Here is a 26,670-nt window from a genome sequence, read left to right as displayed (position 1 = left end):
ACTGAGCTGCTTTTTCAAAGGAAATAACTCAGAAGAATTCACTCACTTTTTGTGTGTAATCAGAAAGCCGTCTCAAAAGGCTCCCAGGGACTGTTAGTGTGAGCATTTCAGCAGTTCTCAAAATCAGGCTGTGAGCCGGGCACAACCAGAAGCTGAGACACGCAAAATGAAGGGCCTCTGAAATCTTTCTTTAGGCTACGGAGGGGAAGGTCGTCTTGTGGGATCACCTTGTCAGTTCTTGCTACCTGGTGTTACACTCTCTGGGAAGACTTCCAACAAGTGCTAATGCTTGCTTTCGCCGAAAACCTCTAAAGATTCCCAGAATCATTACCAAGAGTTCTGGAAAAATATTTGTTGGTTTTGATTGTCATGATTTCAAGTACAATATATAAGGAACCTAGAGCCCAATTCCCAAGTGATGAAGCTGTCTCACCCAAACCTGCAGAATGACTCTCTGCGCAAAATAAAGCCCATCCAGGAGTCAGCAGGACCCTGACTCAAAATGCAAAAGTGGGCAATTCCCACAACGGGCTGTGTGGAAGTTGTACCGCAGTTGGTGTCCATGCTGAAGTTAGGGTGAACATGTAGCTTCAATCTGTTTGGTGTTCACCACTATATCTCATTCCTCATTGAAGAGAGAAGTATCTGGGGTTTAATAAAGACAAAGTAAGATTGAAATTAGTATTCTGAAAAATCATTACGTGTGAAAGATAAGACTGAATGTGGGATGAAAGGTCAGGAGGCCTGGGATTTTTCTGAACTATCACTGAAGTCCTCTGGGACCCTGTGCAAATTACAAAATCTGTATGTCTCAGTTTCCTCATTTTAAAAACATGCTTCAGGCTGCTATGACAATGAAGTGTTTTTTGTAGACTGTCTTAAAAATACTTGAAGTAAAAAGCATTGTGTAAACATAATGACTATTAATTAACTCTTGAAAGATATATTTCTTTAATAATAATGAAATTTACAGAGCCAAATTGATCATTTCCCTTTAGAATTGCCCACTACTACCTTGAACCTTGCATTTTACAGTGAGCAAATAACAAAATCTTCAAAGCTATCCTATGAAGAATACATGAAAATCGGAGCTAACAGGTAGCCTGTAAGTACACAGAGTCAAGATGCGCCTCTGTGAGAAAATTGTACTTGTTGAACTTCAAATCTTTCTCTAAACTGGCTTAGTGAAGCCAACACGAAAGGGTTGGAGGACAGAATACTGCGCACACATACAGTTCTGCATATGATCTGCTGCCTCTTTGCTTTTAACAGGAATGCTTAGAGTGATAGTGTTGAAGGATCAGAACTGTCCTGTAGTTTGAACTAGATGTGTCTTCCATCAATCCCTAATCGATATTTGGTTCATCTGAAATAAGCTGATCTTGTCATAAAATGAAGGTGTATGCAGTGTGTGCATGAGCTCTCATAAGAAGTTGTGCAGTTGATACAGTTTTCGGTTGAAATCAAGCCAGTCCCACCTGCGTGCTGAAGGAGGAACTCAACCTGTGATAAATCATGAAAACATTCAGTGTCTCAGGAACCCCACCACAGCACAGCTAGGATGAGATCATAGAATCATAGAATGGTTTAGGTTGGAAAGGACCTTGAAGATCATCGAGTTCCAACCCCCCTGCCATGGGCAGGGACACCTCCCACTAGACCAGGTTGCCCAAGGCCACATCCAACCTGGCCTTGAACACCTCCAGGGATGGGGCCTCAACAACCTCTCTGGGCAACCTGTTCCAGTGCCTTACCAACCTCAAGGTAAAAAATTTCTACCTAATGTTTAATCTAAACCTGTTCTCTTCCAGTTTAAAGCCATTCCCCCTCAATTATCACTACATTGCCTAGTAAAAATGTGTAAGAGAGAGATGTGTAAAAGAGATCAACCCCAAATACATTGGTTCCTTTGGTAACTTTGACATTCAGGCCCTGAAATGAGATGGGAGTTCTCACAGACATGAATATGAACGCTTCAGAACTCCGCTCAGAGACCCACACAATGACCTGAGAGTGCTTTACTTGGCATGGACTGTTTGCAATATCAATGCTGGAGCTGAATCCTAAATCCTGGCTCACAAAGATTTGACTCAAGAAGCCATCTCCATCCACTGAGGATACATAAACTGTAGTCCTCTCCTGAAAAGACTTTGGAAGAAAGGAGCAAAGTTTATTCTTTTCTCATCCTTTGCCTGCATGACAAAAGCCCAGTGTCTCTGCGATCTTGATTCTCATTTAGGAAACATGCTCCTAAAGATCTGGTCTTGACTCAGCCTAGGATTTCTGGGAAAGACACACATAGAAGCACTTCAGCTTTTCCTGCCAATGTATTTTTGATTATTCAATTCGTTTATCTGGTTTAACAGTCTAAAGTCAATTTCAGTGTGTTTTTTTTCTTAATTTTCATGGTCTAATCCCATTCTTTTAAATCTGTATTTATGCATATGCTGGACTGATACTTTACGAGTCAGCTTGGGTCAGCGGGATAATCCAAAGCACAGAAAGTGAAGCATGTAACGTAAATCTTTGCAGTATTATGACCTCTGTAAATATTCCTTCATGTGGTTTTTTCACATAGCAACTAGGAAAAGAAAAGCACTTCTCAAAGAATAAAAAAAGAAAATTGTGGTTACAAACCTACAGAAACTGGCCAACGTACCTCATGACAGCTGTAGAACCCTAGAGCATTTTTATTACATTCTACTCAGTCTCAAGTTGCTGATACCCCTTGTAATTCATAACCAGGCCACCAGAGTTTAATAATGAAAACATCTCTTGTTAATTATATAATTATCATAAACAATAAGGCCTTAGAGCTTAGAAGTTAAATCAACATTTTAACAGATAAATACTGTGTTTATCATGCTTTTACATATAAATACATTCTTAAAATATCCTAACTTTTTATATGCAGATCTCTTACATACACAGATTACCTTGAAAGTGGAAGCCCTTCATTTATTCCCAGGTCAGGCTTATGAAATTAACTGCCAACTTAGTTTCTCCCCATGATCCTGCCAATGACCTTTTTCCTGCCCTGGTAGGATCATTCCCTCTCCATGGATTAAAGGTGATTAAGGATCAGTGTCAGTTTGGTCTCATACATTTGCTAAGCACAGACGACAAACTGTGCCAAAACATGTTTGATTTATTTGTGGGGGTTTTGTGATAGAGGAACTCTGATTGGGCTCAAATCAAGGATCCAGCAAAGAAAAGAGTGCTTTATATCATTGGTAGCTCTTTAACCCAAAGTGTCACAGCAAGGACTTAATATCCTTCAGCTAAATTATTAGTTTTAGCAAACAATAATGACTGAAATCAATCAGGCTTTTCAGTGCTTAGGGTTATTTAGCCACCACTTCAATTAGCTAGCTGTTAAGATGAATACCTGTATCTATTGAGCTGAAGTTCAAACACAGTGATATATCCACAATACAGTTAAGCAAATAACGTATGAAATAGAAGATTTCCTGACTTTGAAGAAACACACGTCTAGCAGCATTATTACTTTCTAAGGATTTTAGAGCTATATCCTAAACCCGTATGTTGTCAGTTGACTCTACGGATATCAACAGATCCATACTGGAACTTGGAAAACTGTGCTAATTTCAGGGAAAAAACATGATTCTAACTTGCGACAGATAAATTTTCTCTTTATACTTGATTCTTGTAGCAATACAGAGATTTCCCATACTTGGACTGGAATATGTGTTTTTTCCTCACGTCTTTAAGCTTCTTGCTTGAATATCCAAAGACCATTTGCTTGCTTGTTTGCAAGAAAAAGATTAGATTAGGACTCAATTAATTGTAAACTCACACTAGAAACTGAGGGGTCACATTATGTTGTCTGTGGAAATTCAAGATTAGTTGGAACTATGTCTGTATGGAAAGAAATCTTAAAAGAAAGACTTACACATGCTGCACATATCTGTAAAGTATAAAAGAGTTTAAGTATTTCCGACTTAACCCTGATAAACTTTGAGAAATATACATGCCCTTGTTTAATTTAAAAATCAACTCTGTGTTGCTGTGCCATGACTAGATCTTGTTCTGTGTGATTTTGCTCTGTAGTTGGTATCTTAATTATGTAAAAACAATATCGTATTCTTTGCTGCGCAAAGGAGATGAATTTACTGTGACAGGAAGAATACACAGAGAGAGATGCCATACTAATGAAACAACAGAGACAATAACAAAGAAAAAAAAAACCAACCCTTTTCAACTTCATTGGCTAATGAATTTCAGGAAATAATCAGAATAGTTCCTTTTCCAACAAAAATGAGTGGTTGTGAAGATAGCCCCAATCTGGACACTTTAATGGATGCACACACACATTCTTTAATAGCTTGTTCATCAGACTAAAATAAACATAATACTACAAAGGTTACCCGATCTCACTTCATTTCCCTACTGCTGTTGGCTTCAGATTATGTTGACTCTATCAACAAGATTGTGGCTGTAGGTGTAAATTTATTAAGTCCCACACATCAAAATATTGCTCTATTTTGTAAGTTAGTAGGAGCTATGCTCTGGAATGGGTACAGGGAGAAACATGAAGCCAGATTTTTAGTTCAAGGTCCAGACAGCACTATTTCAACAGCATTAACCTTGGAAGAACATACTGTGTGATTTTCCAGAGTGGACAAACTCAGAGGAAAAGGAGACCACAGTTCCACCTTTATCATGCTTTCCAAATGCAAATCTCGTGCCACTACTCTTACCATATTTTGACCAACCAACCACCTGAGCAGATTTATACAGAGTGGAGAGACTCCTTATGCTGTCTTACTAAGGCCACCGTATACTGAGGTATTGACTTTTTTCATCAAGAAATGAATAAACTTCCTGGAGCTGGAACTGGAGGAGTTTGCAGGAAACCAGCGATCCTCTCGTGACTGCGGTGCAGGCTGTGGGTATTCTCTGTACTTCCATAGGGTATTCTGAGACCCTGCAGCACTGTGAGTTTTTATCACCCCTCCTGGCCTCCCTCACCCAGCCGCTATTTCTGGCTCCCGTGATTCTGTTCCCCACCTACAGAGAACCTATGCTTTAGATCTTTACATATTTTTTTTTTCTTAGTATGTGTTATATTAGCTTTATTTTCCCAGGTTGAATGTCATTTAGTTAATTAATTCCTGTATTTTTCAGTCAAATAACACTTTCCAGCTGGTGTCTGTCCTCCCTTGTGTTTGAGGCATTTAATAAAAGACAGCTCATTATGATTAAAAAACATAAATCTGAAGTGCAACCAGGCCCAGAAGAGATCCCTTTAGTTCGTCAAAAATCTTTTTCCAACTCAAGGAATCTTAAGAGGTAGAAATACCAGAACCTGTAAAAGGAAATCCATTTTATACCACATAGGATACAGCACATAGGATACAGCCTGTTACATTAAGAACCTCTCAGGGCAAAGAAATTAGCAACAAAAACACTGCAAGTCAACAAATATTTAGAACTCTCTTAACGAACTACAACCAAAATTTAGAGTTACATATTACTACAAAAGCCTCAGGTCTTTACGCCTCTACCTCTAAGAACAATGCCTTTACGAATCGGCAGACTTTTGTATTGCAGTTTTGGGCCCTTTCTTGGAAGCATTTTGTTCTGACTATTGTTGGAAATGAGAGACTGGACAAGATGGACTTTGGATCTCATTTCCAGATATTAGTTCCTATGTAACTCAATAGTATATTTCAGTTCATATAATAATGCTTACATTCATCCAATTTTGAACTAATTTTTCAGCAATATTTGTCACCATCTCTAAGAAAATATCCTGCTAGGTAAGTACTGTATTATCAGGGTCACATGAACTGAACATCAGTTCTACTAGATGCAGGTAAAAAATTGAAGAGTGGCTACAACATGTTTACTTAGTCCACATTTCTTGCATAAAAGTCTGAGCAAAGCTCTTTATTAGTTTGCCTTCCCTGATGTTAGAGACTTACAGGTTTACTCTTAAACCGAGAGCATAGTATAGTTCTTCCAGATGTGGCTTGATGGTTTGGAAAACGGTGGACTACTGTCTGCCTTTAATTACATCATCATAAAGTACACATTCGCTATAGGACAATCTGCTCTGGTTTTCCATAAGAAGCACTCCATAAAGAACGTATTTCCACACTGACTTGCTTTCGATTAGCCTTTCCTCATTTCACTGATCCATACCTTGTGAAATGCCTTTCCTAGTCTATCTGACCCCCCTCCAAGCGTTAAATGCACCACCTTTTACTTTGACTTATCAATTTCTCAGCTTCTGCTTTGACAATTGTGAAGTCAAATTTCCACAGTCTGTTTTCTCACAACTGCTTTCCAACAGCCAAACTGTTGCTGCTTTTGCAGGTATGAATATGGGCTATACCTGCATCATTATACTAAATGGAGCCAGGAACTATTTTGTGGCCCCGAGGCAAACTGGAGTAGAATGGCTTGTTTTCACAGAATTAAATCTTTCCTCTACCCAAACTGCTTATTGGGAAGAGCGCATGGCAGTGCTAACTCCTGAACCGTGTCTGAATTCTAGGAGAATGCTAGTTGGAGAAGGCTAAAACCATACCAGAAAATTCATTAATAATTAAACAGTACAGATGATCATACTCCAGTGTTACCACGAGTCTTATACTCATTTAGCTGATTCCTAGAGGTAACCTGTCAATCTTTGGCAGGTCCTACTTATAGCGTTTCTGTATCCTGCATTCAACCTGCAGGATGCAGATTCATTCACGCATTCCATCAGACGGTTTCTGAACCTTCAGATCTGCTTTTAACTAATGTCTGACACTTCTTGCCTTTATTTTGGTTTCCTCAAACATTCTGTGCTGCATCTGTTTTGCTTGGTTCTTACTATGGTAAGTTGTCTGTCATTAAGAGCTCTGAAACTCTGGATGCAACTCTTTCATCTTTAATTAGTGTGCATGAAATCATAGGACTGGAAGGAATCTCCGTTGCTCTTTTTGTCTTAAGGAGAATCAAAGATATAGTGTCATTTTCAGCAGATACTTATCCATCCTGTCCTTAGGAAGCACAGATGATGAAAATTTCATTATCTTCCTAGGAAATCCAGCCTAGAATTCCATTCATATAATTAACTATAATCTAATCTGAATCACCTTTGTTGCCATCTACTCCATTACACATTAACTCGTCTACCACGGACACGTGGATCAAATTATTCTCCTTTACTTGGAAACTCTTACCATGTCCTTCAATTGTCCCTTGCTTCGTCTAAAAACTCTCATTTATTTATTTTTCTCCTTGAAGGTCATAATTTCTTGATATCCGTCATGGGATTCACCTGATTAAATGTGGATATCTAAAGCTTATTTTTTCTCCCGTCACTGTCAGTGGAAAGAACACAATTCATCTCATCCTAAAGTGGTCACCTTGATACATTAGACAAATATTACCTATATCTCTCCACTGACTATGACAGGACTTTAAGGGGATTAGTGGATGAAGAGAGCTCTACGTTTTAGATGTTAAGTATTTCTGTCCTAGCACAAATGTTACCTTTTTGTGAATATATTCAGCCAACCTGGCTCTCACCTTCAAATTCTCTGTATCTAACTGCCATATATTCTCTGCCAATTGCTTTCTCTGCTTTATATATATATATATATATATATATATAATATATATATAAGGCAATGCATTATGAGAACTAGCTGAATAGCCTATATGTTGCTGGATTCCTTCCTCTACAGACATCAAGCATACCACATACTGCACTTTGGATGGTGCACAATTTTCTCAGAAAAAGTCTCTTGAATCTGTCTGTCATGGTTTGGTGGACATAATATTCAACAGATCTCCCTGCCTTTAGTATCTGGATGTAAAGACTAGTCCATCCATCTTCCTCCTTTCTTCCCGCCCTTCTTTCCCGAGCAAGTTATATCCCTTCATACTGATATTCTAGTTCTGTCATTTATCTCACCTATGTCTGTTAAGCCAATTAATTAATAGTTTTGGCAAATTATAGAGGCTTGCAACGCTATTTTCAATACTTTTAGAATTTACATTACATTACTTGCACATCATTTAGCTCATCTGGTGTCCTCCTGCCAGTATTCCTTTGATCGCTCATGAATTTCTTTGTCTACCGTAATTTTAGATTCTTCATGAACACACTTTTGCTCATAGTGATATAGATTTTTTTACCTTTCCCCTTAAACTCATCATCAAGCCTTTCTTACTGAATGTTTCAACATTAATCACCTTTTCATGGTTAAGGAAGCCAAAGCTCCCATGACATCGGTCTACTGAAAGTGCTCCAATCTCTGTACACCTATGTATACTTGCAAATAGTCTTTTGAGGAAGTACAGTGGTTTTTAATAACCATGTCTTATGCCCTGTGAAAAACAAACATCCTCATTACACTGTCATTAGTCTCCCACTCTCTATAGTTTGTTTCCACAAATCTTTCTTTTCCACATTGACACTGCAGCTTCCCAGGACAGCTCTGGTGCTCTGCCTTACAAAACTATCATTTACTGTCAAAATTTTCACAGAACGCATCTGCTATTTCACCATTTGCCATTTAATTGCTATTATTGCTATTACTTCAGACTCTTGTTTGTGTTGGCTAAGGACCACAGTAGAGACTGGGGACACATTTTGTCAGGTACCGGCAGTACTGCACATAGAAAAGCCTAAAACAATGCTTTCTTCTGTCACACAAGGGACTCCCACAGAACCTCCGCAAACTCTTAGTCTCCATCTCCCAGAAGGCTTCACTGATGCCTCCCTTAGTAAATCTGCCTAGCAGCAGGATAATTTCACAATAATCTGGTATTACGAAATGCTTGAGAAATATTTTCAAATATGCAAAACATTGGCAAGTTTTAATTCCCATTCCTGGCCTCTGTAAAGGTAAACTGGACAACACACAAGTACATTGATAATTTGCTGGTAATTGTAGCAAAAGGGAAGAGTCCTAACTGACTGCCTGATTGGATCTTTTTTGTAACTAAGAATTAGTTATACAGTGTAGGAGTGCTGAAGATCCCAGTCAGGGGTTGGCTTCAGTGTCAGAGACTATTCAAACCATCAAGAAAAACATCATTTCTGCTCCACAGATTTTACAGTCTATTTCTAAATCCACGACTGTTCAACATGGAGTTGCAGATATGCATGCAGAGTTTTGCTCGTCCTGAGGGACTACAAGCAGATGGTAGAAGAAGAAAGTAATTGGACTTGAATGGGACAATTATTGCCAAAGACTACTATTTTCACGTGCAACAGAGCTCATCTGCTCTTTGACATGATGTGATATGACTCTTTCAAAAGCCCTCTAAACTCTAAAGCGAAGTTGCTTAAATTGCAAAGTGATGAATCAATTCTAGGTTGGATTCCTGTGCTAAATCAAAATGCCCTGCAAAAAGTAGATTGAACTTTTGAAAATAAGTTTTCCTTATTTTTCATAGGGAATGCACTACTACTGGTCACATATTTTTTTTACTGGTAAGTTGCCTGTCTTATTGTAAGGTTCTTCAGATGAATGTAACACTAGTTTCCTTTCCAGTTTATCCTTTGCTCTTGAGGAAGCAATCTCTGTCATTCCTCAGAAAGAGTCAGAAAACAGTGGTAAGAACTAATAATACCAAACAGCAGTGTAATTTCCTATGGGGAAAACATATTTTCTACCAGTAATTATTGCCAACAGCAATCTTGGAAATATCGTATAACTTATTGTTTAAAACATCAAACAGAAGGAACTGCTTAGTGTCAAGGATGACTAATGCAGGAACATGTGCCTCCACACATGCACACACACATGAGCTAAAATGTTGATGTTTACAGGTTTACAAGATGTAAACATTGACTTTGGGCTCTGCTTAAGTTTACATCTGAATTTAGAACGAAAACACACCAGTTAATACATAACCAGGATTGACACAAATAGGCGGGAAAAGCTGCAATTGTTATGAGGGACTTCTCCAATCTGCTTGGTATTAAAATTACCAGATCAGAACTATACAAGAAAACCACTCAGCTGTGCTTGAGGCTGAAGGCAAAAATAAAAACTTATTCAACAATTATACCCAGGTGTTTTACAAACAATAGATGTTTTGTCGAGGAGTGCGAAAAACTCTCATTTACTTTGTGTGATGAAGCATGTGCAGGTGAAGTGGGGTGTGTGATGGAAACTGCAATGTCTATGGATTTAATCCTGCCTTAAGTTACTTCGGAACAACTCTCACCATCTTCAAATGGCAGAACTATCCCTTAGCTGGCGAAATTAATCTCTAGTTTAAGCTCTCGCTTACCCTTGCAGGTGGTTGTGGTGATGACATTTCTGCTAGGGTCCAGATTTTGGGTCATGGAAAGTGTCTGCTCTCTTATCCTGAGAAAGGGGTACAGAAGGGTCTGGCGCAGGTGGTGCTCAGTGGCCAGGATGGACAATGTCCACAGCAATTTAGCATCTCTACACTGTGGTTCCTACCTGAGCTCTACTGGGAAGCTCTACTGTTCTAGACAAGGGTTTATGCATGTAAGTAGCTACATGGAGGTCAGTTTAAGTGCTTTTCTGGACTGGGACCTGACGCTGCCTCTGCCTTGAGAAGCCCTGACGAAATTCAGCAACTGGACCACCCGTCCTTTGAACGAGGTGAACTTCCTCTCAGGTGGAGTGGCTTTGATTGGTATGAAAGGTGAACTTTACAGCACCCTTCATTAAACATAACCCACTGTTTTTAAAGCTAATTTTAATATCACACTATACACTTCACAGAATTCACAGAATTGTTAGGGTTGGAAGGGACCTCTGGAGATCATCTAGTCCAACCCTCCTGCCAGAGCAGGGTCACCTACAGCACGTTACACAGGACAGCGTCCAGGCGGGTTTTGAATGTCTCCAGAGTGGGAGACTCCACCACCTCTCTGGGCAGCCTGTTCCAGTGCTCCACTACCCTCAAAGTAAAGAAGTTCCTTCTCATGTTAAGATGGAACTTCCTATGTTCAAGTTTATGCCCATTACCCCTCGTCCTATCACTGGGCGCCACTGAAAAAAGACTGCTCCCATCCCTCTGGCATCCTCCCATTAAGTATTTGTATGTATTAATAAGATCCCCCCTCAATCTTCTCTTCTCTAGACTAAAGAGACCCAAGTCCCTCAGCCTTTCCTCATAAGAAAGGTACTCCAGTCCCCTAATCATCTTTGTTGCCCTTTGCTGGACCCTCTCCAGCAGTTCCCTGTCTTTCTTGAACTGGGGAGCCCAGAACTGGACACAGTACTCCAGATGCGGTCTCACCAGGGCAGAGTAGAGGGGGAGGATGACCTCCCTCGACCTGCTGGCCACACTCTTCTTGATGCACCCCAGGATGCCATTCGCCTTCTTGGCCGCCAGGGCACATTGCTGGCTCATGGTCATCCTGTTGTCCACCAGGACTCCCAGGTCCCTCTCCACAGAGCTGCTCTCCAGGAGGTCAGCCCCCAACCTGTACTGGTGCATGGGGTTATTCCTCCCCAGGTGCAGTACCCTACACTTACCCTTGTTGAACTTCATAAGGTTTCTTTCTGCCCAACTCTCCAGCCTGGTGAGGTCACGCTGTAAGGCAGCACAGCCTTCTGGCGTGTCAGCCACTCCTCCCAGTTTTGTGTCATCAGCAAACTTGCTGATGGTACACTCTATGCCTTCATCCAGATCATTGATGAATATGTTGAACAAAACTGGGCCCAGTACTGACCCCTGAGGGACACCACTTGTTACTAACCTCCAACTAGACTCTGCGCCACTAACCACAACCCTCTGAGCTCTATCTGTAAGCCAGTTCTCAATCCACCTCACTGTCCATTCATCTAAGCCACACTTCCTAAGCTTTCCTGTGAGGATGATGTGGGAGACAGTGTCGAAAGCCTTGCCAAAGTCAAGGCAGACAACATCCACTGCCCTCCCCTCATCCACCCATCTAGTTACTTACACTTGACAACTGCAGTAACCAGTAAGCAATCTCCTGCACTGTTGGGTGCAGTAAGACAAACCGGCATTTCCTTCCCAGATCCATGAAGACTCTGTAGGCTTTTTCTCCTTGTCAATATAGTCACGTTAAAGAATTAGGCAAGGGAGATGGTGAGCGCTGGTGGACATTTTCAGGACAAGAAGCAGCAGCACAGCAGACTGCAATATTGTTTTAGATGACTGTAGGAATTACATCCAGACCACTGTCCCCTTTAGGCACATGGAATGACAGGTATTGCGTTAGTTAGCAGCTTTGTAAATGTAATTTTCAAAAAAACCCCCTTATTCCAAGCCAGAAATGCGGATAGTTTTCCCATAGGATGGATTCAGCCTGTGTTTAAGTGTTTGCTGGCAGTAAATGATGAAAGAGTTCAATGAATCAAGCTAAATTCCCAACCAGTAAACGCATGTTATGACAGAGCCACGAGCTCTACTTCAGATATTCCTTGGGGGAGTTTAGACAGACACCTCTGAGACAACAGGCATGAGCCCACTGCACAAGGGAATCCCTCCCCTGAATTCAGGGGGCTTTGTTTTGGGCCCAGGGAAAAAAAAAAGTGCCAATTTGCAGATGACTGTCTGGCACTGGCTAATGCAAAGCAACTGTAGCAGCTAGCACTTAACTGGCATATACTTATTTTCAACATCCTTTCTGCTTTGTTGATGTTACTCCTTCCTTTTTCATGCCATTTGCAACACATCATTAGACTCGCTGCAATTTTGTGGGAGTAAATCGTATCCCTGGGGATGAAACTCCACCAGGGGTGAAAAAACAATCTCCCCTTCCCCAACCAAATCCCAACTGTGCCTCATATTTCATGGAAATGATCGGCAGTCCCACTATCAAAACATTCACGCCTTATGAGTAATATTTACGATAGGAGGCTTTTTCGTTGGGTTTCCCCCCCAAGAAGAAAAAGAGGAATAATTAACTGAAATAAACCCAATGAGAAATTTCCACATTATTACTATTATTTTGACAAGGCTTTCACAGGAAAGTAAAAGCTTTTGCAAGTAATAAAAGTCCTTGTTAAACATCTTTCTTTCTTTTGGAAAGGGGGTAAATTATGAAGCAGCTTGACTTTAAAAAATAAATAGGACTATAAATACATAAAAGTCGTTGCCTTCTTCCTGTAATTTAGTATGAGCATCCTACTCCGAAATAAGGAAAAGTTTAGTTCACTCACAGAAAGAATAAAGCAGATGTGAGGTTTTTCCGTCAGCTTAAGTGCTGCCTTGGTAAGGTGAGTTGTCCCACTACATTAAACAAACATTTTAGTCAGGCATCACACAGGAAAATAAACAGTAGCAGAGGAAACATGAAAATATTAAAGACTGTTATTCTTTGGCCCCTTTTCCTGCGAAGCAGGTGATAAAATATTACTGTGTTTCCACAGGTAAGGAAACACGCTCTTAAACACTTTGCAGAAATACATATTACGATCATCACTTAAAATGTCAGAAGTGGATAGGGCTCAACTGTGACAGCACACAGGAGCCTGCCGAGAAACTCGGCAGACGCAGAGGATTTAGCACGCCGGGTCGGACTGCCGCACTACCTAAAGCAGCATTCTGACCCTTGGCAGTACCTGGCAGCAGAAATTCAGATATAGGCAAAAAACATCCCGTAAGAGACAGCTGTAGAGTTACCTGACTTCAGGAAAGATGACTTCTCTTCAATCCTAATTAGTCAGATGCTAGTGAGAGGGCAGGAGATTATCCGGTGTATCATTCTGACCTCTTTCTGCCCCACTGAGTACCAAAGAATGCACACAGGAAGAAGAGAGGAGACCTGCTGAGCTGCGTCCTTTTTGCCCACCTGTGATATACTACACTACACTGTCCAGATTTAGCATTAGTTTATGAAGATGTAATTTACGTACCATGTCAGCAATTTCTGTTCTCCGCGAAATTTTGTCTAGCTATACATCATGTCTGAAATTCTACACATATTTAATTATAAAAGTAGAAAAACAACCTTGAAATTATTTCTGCATTACAGCCAGAAGTTATCTAAAACTTACATTCATCAGAAGAAACAAAGCCATCACTTCTTACTGCCAGGGCTTTGCTTTCAGTCAGCCTGGAAAATCACCTTGAAAATGTACTGGTCTGTGTTCAAAGATCTGCAAAGTTGTCCAGTAGCGATGGGGGGAAAAAGGGAAAGCTTTTATTCTCCTGCCCACTATGAAAAATGTAGGTGTGAGATTGCAGGGTGCTGCCTGAAATCCTTTGCGGTATCAGTCTCTGTCTCTATTTTAAAATGGACTGCACGCACATTGGCCTGTCTAGCCGATGCGGCTTGTGGAAGTTGCTCATGACTAACAAATGTATATATATTTATTTATAAGGTTAAACTAATGGTTAAGCAGGTTCGGTAAATCAATTGTTGCCCTGGGATGTAGCTCAACATACAGTTCTGCTGCTGATCAGCTGTGTGATGCTGGGCATGAGCTTGTCCTGAACGTCAGGTTCTTTTTTAAATGTGCTAGCACAGTGTTTGAAATAATAAAACCTAGATGAGAATATAATGCGCAACTCCCCCTTGGCCTTGCGTGCCTCAATGGAGAGTTTAGTTCCATTCAGGGCAGAAAGCAGAGCTCTTTTGATTGTTTTATGGAACAAAACCAAGAGAGTTCTGCCTTCTGTGCTGAATTTAGATGTGCTCACTACATCTTCTGTTACTTTTAGGAGCTAAATTTTAATTTCAGTGCAAGAAAAGAACACCATTTGAATTTAGAAAGAAAGAAAGAAAAGCAAACTAAATTTTATCTACGTGGTTATATAGCTTTTAAAAATACTCTTTAGGGGGCAAAGCACTCTTATTTCACCATTTCAGATGAATTTATTTATCAAGTGCTTACCTAATACTTTAAACACTATTTTTCAACTCTGAAAAATATGAGTAGAATAGGTGGAGGGACTATTAGGTGCCATGAATACAACACCACGCACTGTCCTTACCCAAGCATTTCATTTAGATGGGTATTTCTACAGCATTTTTGTCCCCAAACCAGAACTTCCCCAAAATTTCCCATCTTACTTATCAGGAAATGGACGTGGAGATGTAAAATGAATTCTTAAAGAAGGCAGAAAACAAACAACAGGACTCTCACTAGAAAACAGCAGCAGTAAATTCTAATGCAGCCACAGCACGGGATATCTGACTGTCCTGGCAGCAAGGGTGAAGGCTGCACGGACAATTCAGATCACACTGTTTTCTGATGTCTGCAGCAAAATGAAGAGCCAGTAGACACAGAGTGGGATTTATCTCCTCTAATTTTAGGTATCTGGTAGAAAGAGGGTCCCTTTGAGGTCAGTATAGAGAAATGTAGGGTGTGATTCACCTGACCTGCTTTAGATGCCAACTATTTGGACAGCATGATGTCCACAGTGGTCAGACGAAGATTACCCACGATGTCATATTTAAAATCTCTTTGATTAAGAAAAGAGAATTGGAATAGAAACAGATCTTGAGACATGACAACTCCCAAGGTTGGGATAATTCAAACCCAGAATGAAATTTTCCAGTTAGCTCCCTTGAGAGAAAATTTTAAAATAACTTCATCAATGTAAAAGCCTATGTTCCATTTTCATAGCAACAGGAAGCCTATGTTTTGCTGGCTTTTGGTACAAATTTATATCCCAGACGCTATTTGATGGTTCTGCAAACTGAGCATTTTGCTCTGTGGCACTTCAAGGACATAACTTTGCCGTCCTGTTTAGCCAACAGAGAGATGCAGCTACTGTTGGGAGACAAAGCGCAATACCGCAGTCAGGACTCGCTTCCTACACAGTCCTGTGGATGTACAAGTGCCTGAAACTGCTGTAGCCCTTTTTTTCTGTAAAATGAGGGAAATGTAAAAACTTCACATGAGATCTGAATGTCTCCACACCTAGAACAAGATAAAATTTGAATGCAAACTCTGTCATTTAATCTCAGTTCCTTGTCTTCTTACAACACCTCTTGGATGCTTAAAACAAACTGGAAATCTACTGTCTCCAGCCTGCATTCGTGTGACAGCCTAAACCCATCTCAAGCCCTCATTTCAGGTTTCTGAGTCCCCTCCTTCCCAACCTGCCTGGATTGCACAAAGCAGACCTGCCCCCGCCCCGCATCGCCGTGCTCCCCGAAAAGGTTAAACAAACAGGGAGATTCCTCCAGGGAAGTCACAGGTTCAAGATCACAAAGGACGTGCCGCGTTTGGGCCAGTTGGGAGGTTTTTCTTGCTATTGTGCTTATCTGTATCTTCACTGTCATCCAGACGTTCACCCCTGACCCGCGAGCCCGCCTCTCGAAAAAGCCTCGCGGTGTTTACCCATTAAGTAATGTCTGTGCTTTTGTGGAAATTTTACAGAAACAAATGGAGGAAGTTTGCCAGTCAAACGGCTGGACAATAAATCCTGTCCCGTGTAGATAGAATGGTTTACTGTCACTGTAAGTCTGCTACTGGCATCTGTCACCGAAGAAATGTTTACAAATTTCATCGCGCTGGAGTGCCAAAGTATCCCAGCATTGCAGGACTGTACATGATTTGTAGAACAACCACCGCTGTGCTAGATAGGGGTATCCTTGTTTTGCTAGCCTGAATAAACAGAGCGACAATGTTTCAGATAACTCAAGGTCACTCATGTCCAATTTTTCTGTCCATTCATCTCCACGGTTCATGAATACTAGTACGCAAATGCTAGTTTGTTCATTGCAGTGCTTTTTTTTGCCCTAAGGTATCTTTGCTAGAAGTTTAAGCCAGGTAGGCAAACTGCCTTCAGACCCCTTTGCTTGTTTCTAATAGTTCCTTTATTATTTATACACTATGTCTTCCCACCCTTCCTTACAATCCATTTTCTTTACAGTCCCTGCTGTTTCTCCTCTTTCTGCACTATTTCCCCTTTGGGACAAGACATTGTATTATGATGTTACCTTTCTGCACAGTGCCATCATGATGCCTTCGGCTGTGGGACTGAGGCTTCCAGGTATCATCAACTATAAAGTTCGGACAACGGAAAGGTGAGTTTGGATAAGAAGCAGGAGCAAACGTAATTTGACGCAGTGGGATACATGGGTAATGTAATTCTTCCTTCAGTGACTCTTTCAACTAAGGGCCTGATTCTGCTGCCACTGAACGGAGCTCTTCCCTTTCCATCTCAACAGGAGTGGCACTCAGTCTTCAGAGTTCCGCTATAATTAAGTTTTCAAATCTCATTTCCTTTCAGAGGAGAGAAAACATTGTTGTGACTAAGCTTTGGATGTGGTAACAAATCCCTGGCAGGTTGGTTTGTTTTAACGGACGTATTAGTTTTAAGGAAACTTTTACCATCTTTTCTGCCCTTAATCACAGCTTTTATTACAATTACAGTAATGCGACAGATGTACATGCCAAAGGCAATATGTGTATTTTTAATGAGTTGACATGCAACCTTCCCGGAGAGGAGAAACAACTTCATTTGCTGAACGTTTCTGAACCGTATCTAGCAGTTTATTAAGGGACAAGGAATCAATCAGAAAAACATTTACCACAAATTCAGAGGCTTCAGTAACTCACAGATGAGCAGTCCCATAAGACAGACTGGGTTGTTGTGTTAGATGTAGCAAATTTTTGCTGAATGGTTACATTTTCTATTGTCCGCAAACAATGCAAGACAAGGTTAACAGGCAATATCCAGAAAGCCCTGAGATTATTAATCCACACATGTGGTCCTGAGTCACTGGGCTGTAAAACATCATCAGTTTCCAGAGATGAAACTGATGGGGAATTCTGCTCAAGAGAGATGATATCACAAGCCCAAAGGAACGAGTTGCATCAATAAGGCCTATTTATGCAAGTTTTACAAGACATTGGCTCACAGGGGGGTTCATTCTCGTATAATGAATTCAGTCAATAAATTGACCATAGGCAGAGATCACACCCTGTGAGTACATGAGCCTCAGCCGGGTTTCTCCCCTCGATTTACCTTACAGCTTGGACACAGACCCGACACCGGTGCAGACAGAAAATTACAACAGGCTGACAGGCACACATCAAGCAGGCTCATTCCCCCGGGGACTAAAGAGCTCGGAGAGTCCGGCTCCAACAGCAGCACACAAAATCCGTCCTGTTAAATTATTCCTGCCACTGCTGTGGTCTGGGCCAAACAGCCTTCACAAACAATGGCTGGCCATGCTTTTTTGGAGGTTAATGCAGGCCAAGGACCATTTCCAATACAACCCTGGATGTGGATAACCTGTTTTGAGAGGTAAAAGTTTATCTGTGGGGACCAGAGAAGGATTCCTGGCTTGTGGAGATGTGATCCCACAGACCTCCACATACCTTTCTCCCAGACTAAATTATCAAAGGAAGAAGCCTGAAAACCCAGTGTACGTATGACCACATGCTTGCTTTCTCCTCGCTCATCAGAAAACTGACATAAATTAATAGGAATCGAAGCAACAGAACCGTATGATTCCTATCAGAAGTTTACATTATAGACCGGGAGCCTGATTTTGCCAGGCACGGGGCACCGCAGCGGAGCGACTGCCATTACGCCAGGTTTGTACAACACCAACGAGGCTGTCTGGGTTTGGCAGTAAGAACCCCCACTGCCCATCCCGCTTCCAGTCTCTGCACAGTCCCACAGAGAGCCTCCAATACAGACCTACGCATCCACAGATATCCGCCAAAGGTATAGGACCCCACTGCAATCACAGTTCCTCTGGCATGTCTCTTTGGAAGATTAGTAGGTAAAGTTTAACCGATAGAAGACAGAGCACAACTGGAAATGCAGGAATGTGTTTTTACTACTATTAATGCAATCAAAACTTCCTTCTTGCTATTATTACTGTGTTAGCACGTCAGTTCTATTCCAAATTGTTTTCAAGTGCTAACTTACTGAAATACCTGGAGTATGGCACAATCCACGTTCTGGTTTTCATTCTAAACCTCACATAATTTATCTGAAATTATTCCCTTTCTTAAAGCTGTTTCTCTTGCTAGAATGTGGAAAACAAGGATACAATATGCACTGGAGGAACGTTAATCTTCTTTCTTGGTATGCCCCAAAAAGTGCTGAAATTCTTCTGTGCATGAAGTAACTTCTATGTGTCTTTGTAGGCTGAAGGCCCTTTTCTGAATTTACCAATATTCCCATTCAGCTGACAAAATGTATAGAGCTGGTTAAAGCACAGCTTTAAAAAAAAGATGCAAAGAACCCTTTGTGAAAACGATTACTGATTTATTTTCACCATCCAATATGAATGAAACGCAAAAAGATAACAGAAGTATCATAAACTAGATTGTATAACCGTGTTTTAATCATGTGAGATACTGTTAGTCATATAGGTCAGTTTTCTTAAGAAATGTATATTCTTTGGGAAAATACTTTGTTATTTTCCCCTTAAGATTTTTTTTCTTAAACAGATTCATGTGAGATTTTCCTGTACCTGTGGTCTTAATTTGAGAAAACATTAGACCTGTCCTTCTTCAAAACTTATTCATGCTTTAGTATTAAACTTTTGCCTACAAAACTACATTGACATTACTAAATGAGAACAATACAAAAGTTGGTGTAAGGTAAGAAGAAAAAGGTGCTCACCAATGCAGTCCACGCTGAAGAGATTCACGGAGGTTGTTATGGAAGATTCATCGCAGGTCTTCATTCCTCGCAGAGCAAACCGCACCAGGGAGGCTTTGACTCCCTCCGGTAGAAAGGACAGCAGGTAGACGGGCATGTAGAGAACGTAACGAAGTTTGCACAGCAAAGGGGTCATGAGCTTTCCTTGAGGGGACTGAGCCATGCGCTCTATCGTCGGAAACAGCAGCACAGAGCGAAGAACCTGCCAGGCCATGAGAAAACGACTGTCAGCAAAGTCCTACAGCACTGCATCCCAGCCTGGGAGACTTAATTTTTAAACGAGTCATCGTGGTTTGGGCTCCGCTTGAAATGAAGTTGGGTTTCCAGGCGCGTTGGCCCTCAGACACAGAGGAAGGCCTTGCGGCATGCCCAGCTTAAATCATTTTTAAACGACTGTGCTGGTTTGGGCTGGGGTAGAGTTAGTTTTCTTCATAGTATCTAGCATGGGGCTATGATTTGGATTTGTGCTGAAAACAGAGTTGATAATACAGGGCTGTTTGAGTTACAGCTGAGCAGTGCTCACACAGAGTCAAGGCCTTTTCTGCTCCTCACACCACCCCACCAGTGAGTGGCTGGGGGTGCACAGGGAGCTGGGAGGGGACACAGCCGGGACAGCTGACCCCAGCTGACCACAGGGATATTCCACACCATGTGATGTCATGCTCAGCAATGAAAGTTGGGGGAAGAAGAAGGAAGGGGGGGATGTTCAGAGTGATGGCGTTTGTCTTCCCAAGTAACCGTTACGCGTGAGGGAGCCCTGCCTTCCCGGAGATGGCTGACACCCACCTGCCGGTGGGAAGCAGTGAATGAATTCCTTGTTATGCTTTGCTTGTGCACAGCTTTTGCTCTACCTCTTAAACTGTCTTTATCTCAGCCCATGAGTTTCCCCGCTTTTACTCTTCCAATTCTCTCCCCATCCCAGCGGGGGGGGAGTGAATGGGCAGCTGTGTGGTGCTTAGTTGCTGGTTGGGGTTACACCACGACAAAGACGAAGCAAGCAACGAAGGTGGTTATGAAATGCTCAGGTCTACCAGATTTGAAACAAGGGCCCAGGAGCGCGAGCACAGCCCTTTGCTCCAGGAGGAGGTGACCCCACCAGAGGGCAGCAGGCAGGAGCCACCGCTGCAGTCCCAGCGGGCTTTTTATGGCAGCAAAAGTACACTGCTTCTTATTTCACCTGCTAAACTATTTTCTCACAGTAAACCAACAAAACAAATTAAAAGATGTCAGCCACTGTGACAGTATCTTTGCAGTTCGACAACACACGGGGTTTTCAATTTGCAGTTCAACATAGGTAACCCTGGTCGGAACAAGAGCCCACGCACGCAGCCCCTTCACTAAGATGTGTACGGTGGTGCATGATATTGCGTTTTATATCATGAAATAGACATGTTCTAAAGCTGGTAATTATTTTATGTTATGATAATAGAATGCACTGCAGCCTTAAAATAGAATGAAATTAATTAAAAACCCCACTCACATTACCCAAATTGGAATTAATACACCTACTCTCAATTATATTTCAATGTTAAGATCAAACAAATATTCAAAAAGGATACCTGCCACTTTTTCCTGGAAAGTAAAAGCATATTATAAGAATTCTTATAGGAAAACTCCTCAAAGCCACATGACTACAGTTCATAACAGAAGTACCAAGAAAACAGTAAGAGAGATTCTGGATATTACATTTGCAGACAATGGGGTATAAAGTGCTGTGCTTTGCTGGTGACTCATCATAAATAAAACAGATGTAGTTATGTACATCTGCTTGCTGTACATATCATTCTCCATATTGCACAAATCAGATTAATATTTTTGCGAGAAATAGTTAAAAATAATTGTCTTTACTGTCAAATGAGACCCAGCTGAGGTATGCCACTGCATCTGTGTGCAGTACCTCTGGTCTCAGCAGCTACCCAGTGGAAGGCAGGGCACGCCACCAAGAGATGCTGACAACATCTGGGCATAGGAACATAGCAAACAGAAGAAATTCAGGAAATATCAGTACCTTGCCATACGGTACTTTCTACAGCATTTTAAAAGCAGACTTTGAAAGTGCTATTTATATCTAATACAGAACTATTTTAAGAAACCCTTCTGCTTTCCAGCTGATGCTACTTTGGTTTTAGACAGAAAAAAATACATTCCCAGGGAAATCAATCCTGGGCCTCTTTTTATTAAAGGCAACCAGCAGCTGAAGTATAGGAATGCAAGACTTGTACTAAATTATATGGTAGTTTTGTGATATTTCAGCTAGGAGCTGAACTCAAACTGTTGTGATCTAAAGCAGATTTGACCTGTGTTCCCAGGCACACATTAATCCTTTGACATTACAGTTTATAGATACAGGATTAGTTGCTTGGAGTGCTGTACTAACCACTGGGGGAAGTTGCTAAACCTTGGAGGAAAAAGGACAAACCAAAAAAGCTGTTACAATGACCTATCCATTCCTGCATTTTTTAATGGCACACAAATTTAAATGATGGTGGTAAGATGGAGGATAATTTTGCTGCATTTTAAAAAAAAATATTTTGCAGACAATAAGAGAGAAATGTAAAACTTTTGTTTTTCAAACACTTATCAGCTATTTCTTAGTTTATTGCTAGGTTCCTGAACCAGCATTCTGAAATGTGCATTTGCCTGCAGAATTCCTTGAAGATGTAGTTCAATTTCTTTGCAATACACCTGTGGATACAACAGATTTACCATATTTTATTGTAATGACACACATTTTCATAAAAAAGTATGTCATATTTGTGTCTTGAAATAAGTGAATTAGAAATATACAGGTAAAATGAAGGGAAATAAGTAAGATTCAAATGCTCAACATCAGTTAATAATTTTTTTTTTACTTTTCAAATGCCGGGATCTTATCTATATGCAATTTACACGAGCTGAAATCAAGTAGCACAGATGGCACAGAATTATATTCAAATCACAACTTTCAGAATTATTATAAGACCAGTCATTCTGAAGATGGAGGACACCGCCTACCATCAGCACCAGGTATTGTCACACCTATGAATGCCACAGTATATAGCACTGAGTAATGCATAAAGGTTAATGACCCCTTTATTTATGTAAACCCTTCTCATACTTAATGATAGATGTTTCTTGTGACAACCATTGGTCAAAATACAAAAAATATTACACGTATCTAGAGAGAGAAATCCAGATTCACCTAGTTTAAAGTGCCCTCAGTTCAAAGTCCAGTGACTTTCACTGGTTAAGCACGTGGCAAGGTGGAGAACTGGGCAACTAGAGACACTGGTCACAGAGACTTGAGCGCATCTGGGGATTTCTGAAAGTTGGCCAGTGAATCTACTGAAAGCAAACACTCCCTGTGCCCACGAGTCACTGAGAGCTGTGGATCACATCACCTACCCTTGCTGTGCTTTGGTCAACCCGATAAAATAGTACATGTATTCTTACATTATACTGGAATTGTCACTCTCGATTGTTGTGACAATAAACAATACTTGTAAAACTGTCACTCAACTTATTTAACGGTTATTTATCTAACACATTATTAAATTGCAACATTTCAACACTCAGGATGACGCGTGCACTAAGGTTCAATGCGTAAGGCATAGCTGCTCTTTAGGTTAGTCACCAGGCAGCTGCTTCTACATTCATCATTAATTTTTAACTCTTTAAATTACATAGGACTCAAGACCCGAATGGTTCAAAGGGACTATAATAGGATGCAGTGTCTCAGAAGTTTTAGATCTTCTTAAGAACAAAAAGCTAACATTATCTGTAAGCTCTTCAAGCAATTCAATGTGGGTGCCAAGGCAGCTCCTAGTCCCTGGTCAAGTGGTATATGTGTCACTGAAAAAACGAACAGGGCACGGCCTGAGCACATGTCCAGAGAACAAACCAGCCTAAACCCCTGGTATGTTCTGCCCTTTATTCCTTCAACACACATCATAGTTTGAAAGGTGTGGGGACTTGTGGAGTTTCACTTTTGTCGTTGTTTATATACTTTGGTGTCCAGAGCTATCAGTCCATCAACTACGGGTATGTTTGACCTGCACAGTAAATTTACAACAGAGAGGGAAGAGTAGCTACTTATTTCATAGGAGAAGTGAGCCCTCAAGGAAAAGAATATTAAATGCCCATTCCCCAATGCAGGGCATTGACCAAGGAGCTTTGCTTAGGCAGGATCCTTAAAAGAGTACGATTCATTTCATGTGATCACTCTCTACAACTACCTGAAAGGAGGTTGTAGTGAGGTGGGGGATCGGTATCTTCTCCCAAGTAACAAGCGACAAGACAGAAAGAAATGGCCTCAAGTTGCGCCAGTGGAGGTTTAGACTGGATATTAGGAAAAATTTGTTCACTGAAGGGGTTATCAGGCATTGGAACAGGCTGCCCAGGGAAGTGGTGTAATCACCATCCCTGGAAGTATTTAAAAGACAGGTAGATGTGGTGCTGAGGGACATGGTTTAGTGGTAACTTGGCAGTGCTAGGTGAAGAGTTGGACTTGATGATCTCTTCCAACCCAAACGATTCTATGATTCTATCCCTGCTTCATGTAAATGTTAAAGAATACAACAAAGGCTTCCTCCAAACTACCTACATAAAGAACATACACGTTCCTGTACAACAGGGCTTTCTATCCAACTTTTAATCTATCTAGAACAAGATGACAAGGTGACAACTGAGTACCTTCAAGTCTTCACTGGATAATGGTCATGTCAACATGGTTTTGGATTTGCAGAAATAGTTGGAGGTTTTTTTTGTTGATTAAAATGAGAACAGAGTACAAAAAGACAACCAATTAAATTTACAAAAAATTATTGTTTATCACTGCACAATTTAATAATCTCAACCACACCAGCAAAGGACTCTTGTAAAACATTTAAATTGTTTCTTTATAAAAACATTAAAAGTATGCAAATCAGATCAAGCCAAAAAAACTCCACAGTAATATTTTTCATTAATGCCTTCTACTGAAAGAGTAGAAATATATTTGCCAGGTACGATTTGAAGTTTGAGCGGGTAATACTACTTGTGACAGAGACAGGTAAAGGACAGCGCTGAGGATATAACACCACGCTTACAAACTGGATGCCGCTTACCACCAGTATTCAAAACAGTGACAGGATTTTCAAAGTTGTTAACTCCTGTGATGCCAACAAGAGGAGCTCAATACTTTTGAAATCAGGTGGGTTTGATTACGCACGAGAAATGCCAGCTCCAAATGGAGGCACCTCAGGTGTGTCCCTTCCTGAGATCACCCAGAGACCTCAGTAGAGGGATTGGAGAGAACTGTCACACCGTGCCACCTGCTCTTTATAGATGGTGACATTTTGCTAAGAGAAAGAAAAGGGAAGAGAAAAGCAGGTGGGATGTGAAAAGGCAGACACCGATAGAAAGGAGTAGGAGCCATTTTAAAGATTTGTTTAAGAAGAGACCCCCAAGTAGGTGAATTCATTAAGTACAGCCAGGCTTTCTTCACCCCATACCTTGGCTCTCAAGGGACAGACAGTCCCTGCCTACAACACCTTGCAGGCACATTCAGATCTCTCTACTGACGTCGTAAAACAACAAGATACCAACCCACTGAAAAAAATATCCCTCCTACACCAGCAGAAAGTGGAACTTCCTGAGAAATAACCCGCTGGTTAACTCTGCTTTAATGGTAGAAGCAGCGGCCGCTGGAGGCTCACATCGACCTTTGAGCGGGGAACCATAGAATCATAGAATGGTTTAGGTTGGAAGGCACCTTGAAGATCATTGAGTTCCAACCCCCCTGCCATGGCCAGGGACACCTCGCACTAGACCATATTGCTCAAAGCCCCATCCAGCCTGGCCTTGAACACCTCCAGGGATGGGGCATCCACAACTTCTCTGGGCAACCTGTTCCAGTGCCTCACCACCCTCAAAGTGCAAAATTTCTTCCTAGTATCTAATCTAAATCTCCCGGCTTCCAGTTTGAAGCCATTTTTCCTCATCATATCACTACATGCCCTAGTAAAAAGTCCTTCTCCATCTCTCCTGTAGGCCCCTTTAGCTACTGGAAGGCCGCAATAAGATCTCCATGGAGCCTTCTCTTCTCCCATCTGAACACCCCCAACTCTCTCAGCCTGTCAAGGTTTTGGAAAATATTCACTCCTGCTGCATAATCTGTTCTTAACCATGGGGGGTGCAGAAATGGTTAATACAGTAACCACCAATAAGAACATACAACTCTCATTCTGCACCGGTTACACAACCTGGAGCCCACGAGGAACTCCAGAGATCAAATCAGCAGGCAGAAGCAAGGGTGGAATCTTTTTATAAAAAAATCATTTTTTAACTGAGCCATGGCGCCGACCGATGCTCAGCAGAGCTGAGCAGCTGCCCCAGACCCTGCGGCCACGTGCCCCTGCCCCACAGCAACAGCAGCGCTATGCACATGACATCAAATCACAGGGCTGGAAAGAAAATGAGCAAGGAAGTTTTATGTACAATTCCTTCAAAACCCTACGAAAAACAAAAGCTCTTTCTCTGTCAAAAGTAACGCTTCTTTTGACATATTTTAGTACATCCTATATATTAGTTTATTATTCCTCTGTTGCACTGGCAGAGAAAAAGCTATTATCTGTCAGGTGAAACCTAGTGAATTTTTAAAAGATAGCATAATGATGCACTTAATGGTAATCTACAGTCTACTCTTGACATGGAGTGCAACATTAATCACAATTTCTTTTACTCAGTATGCAGAAACCTGCAGGCAAAACAATGAGGCTCAGGGAAGTATTCCCTGCTTTATTACCACAGCTGTGCCAAGCAGATTTCCAAGACAAAATACCAAAGGACAAAACAGACAGCGTTGGCCTGGGTTTTCCTCTCACCAGAGTGGGACTTTCTGGACTTGCCCATTCACTTTGCTCAGTCATGAATTATATATAGTATAGTATAGTATAGTATAGTATAGTATAATATAGTATAGTATAGTACAGTATAGTATAGCATAACATAACATAATGTTAGATTTTAAAATCCTGAATAATTTCTTCTTCAGTTGTTCAAGATGCCATTACATAGAATCATAGAATGGTTTAGGTTGGAAGGGACCTTGAAGATCATCGAGTTCCAACCCCCCTGCCATAGACA

General features: G+C 41.1%; 1 protein-coding gene across 1 annotated transcript in view; it reads right to left on the bottom strand.

Annotated features, from left to right (window-relative positions):
• Positions 1-26,670, bottom strand: part of LOC104286693 (chromosome unknown open reading frame, human C2orf43) — a 122,468-nt gene that overhangs the window by 24,729 nt on the left and 71,069 nt on the right. The window contains exon 4 of the mRNA XM_009885310.1: positions 19,528-19,768. Coding sequence (XP_009883612.1) covers positions 19,528-19,768 — 241 coding nt within the window. The remainder of the gene's footprint in view (positions 1-19,527; positions 19,769-26,670) is intronic.

Source organism: Charadrius vociferus, unplaced genomic scaffold (assembly GCF_000708025.1).
Source record: "Charadrius vociferus isolate BGI_N301 unplaced genomic scaffold, ASM70802v2 scaffold173, whole genome shotgun sequence".
Taxonomy (NCBI): domain Eukaryota; kingdom Metazoa; phylum Chordata; class Aves; order Charadriiformes; family Charadriidae; genus Charadrius; species Charadrius vociferus.
This window is presented reverse-complemented; position numbering and strand designations above follow the sequence as displayed.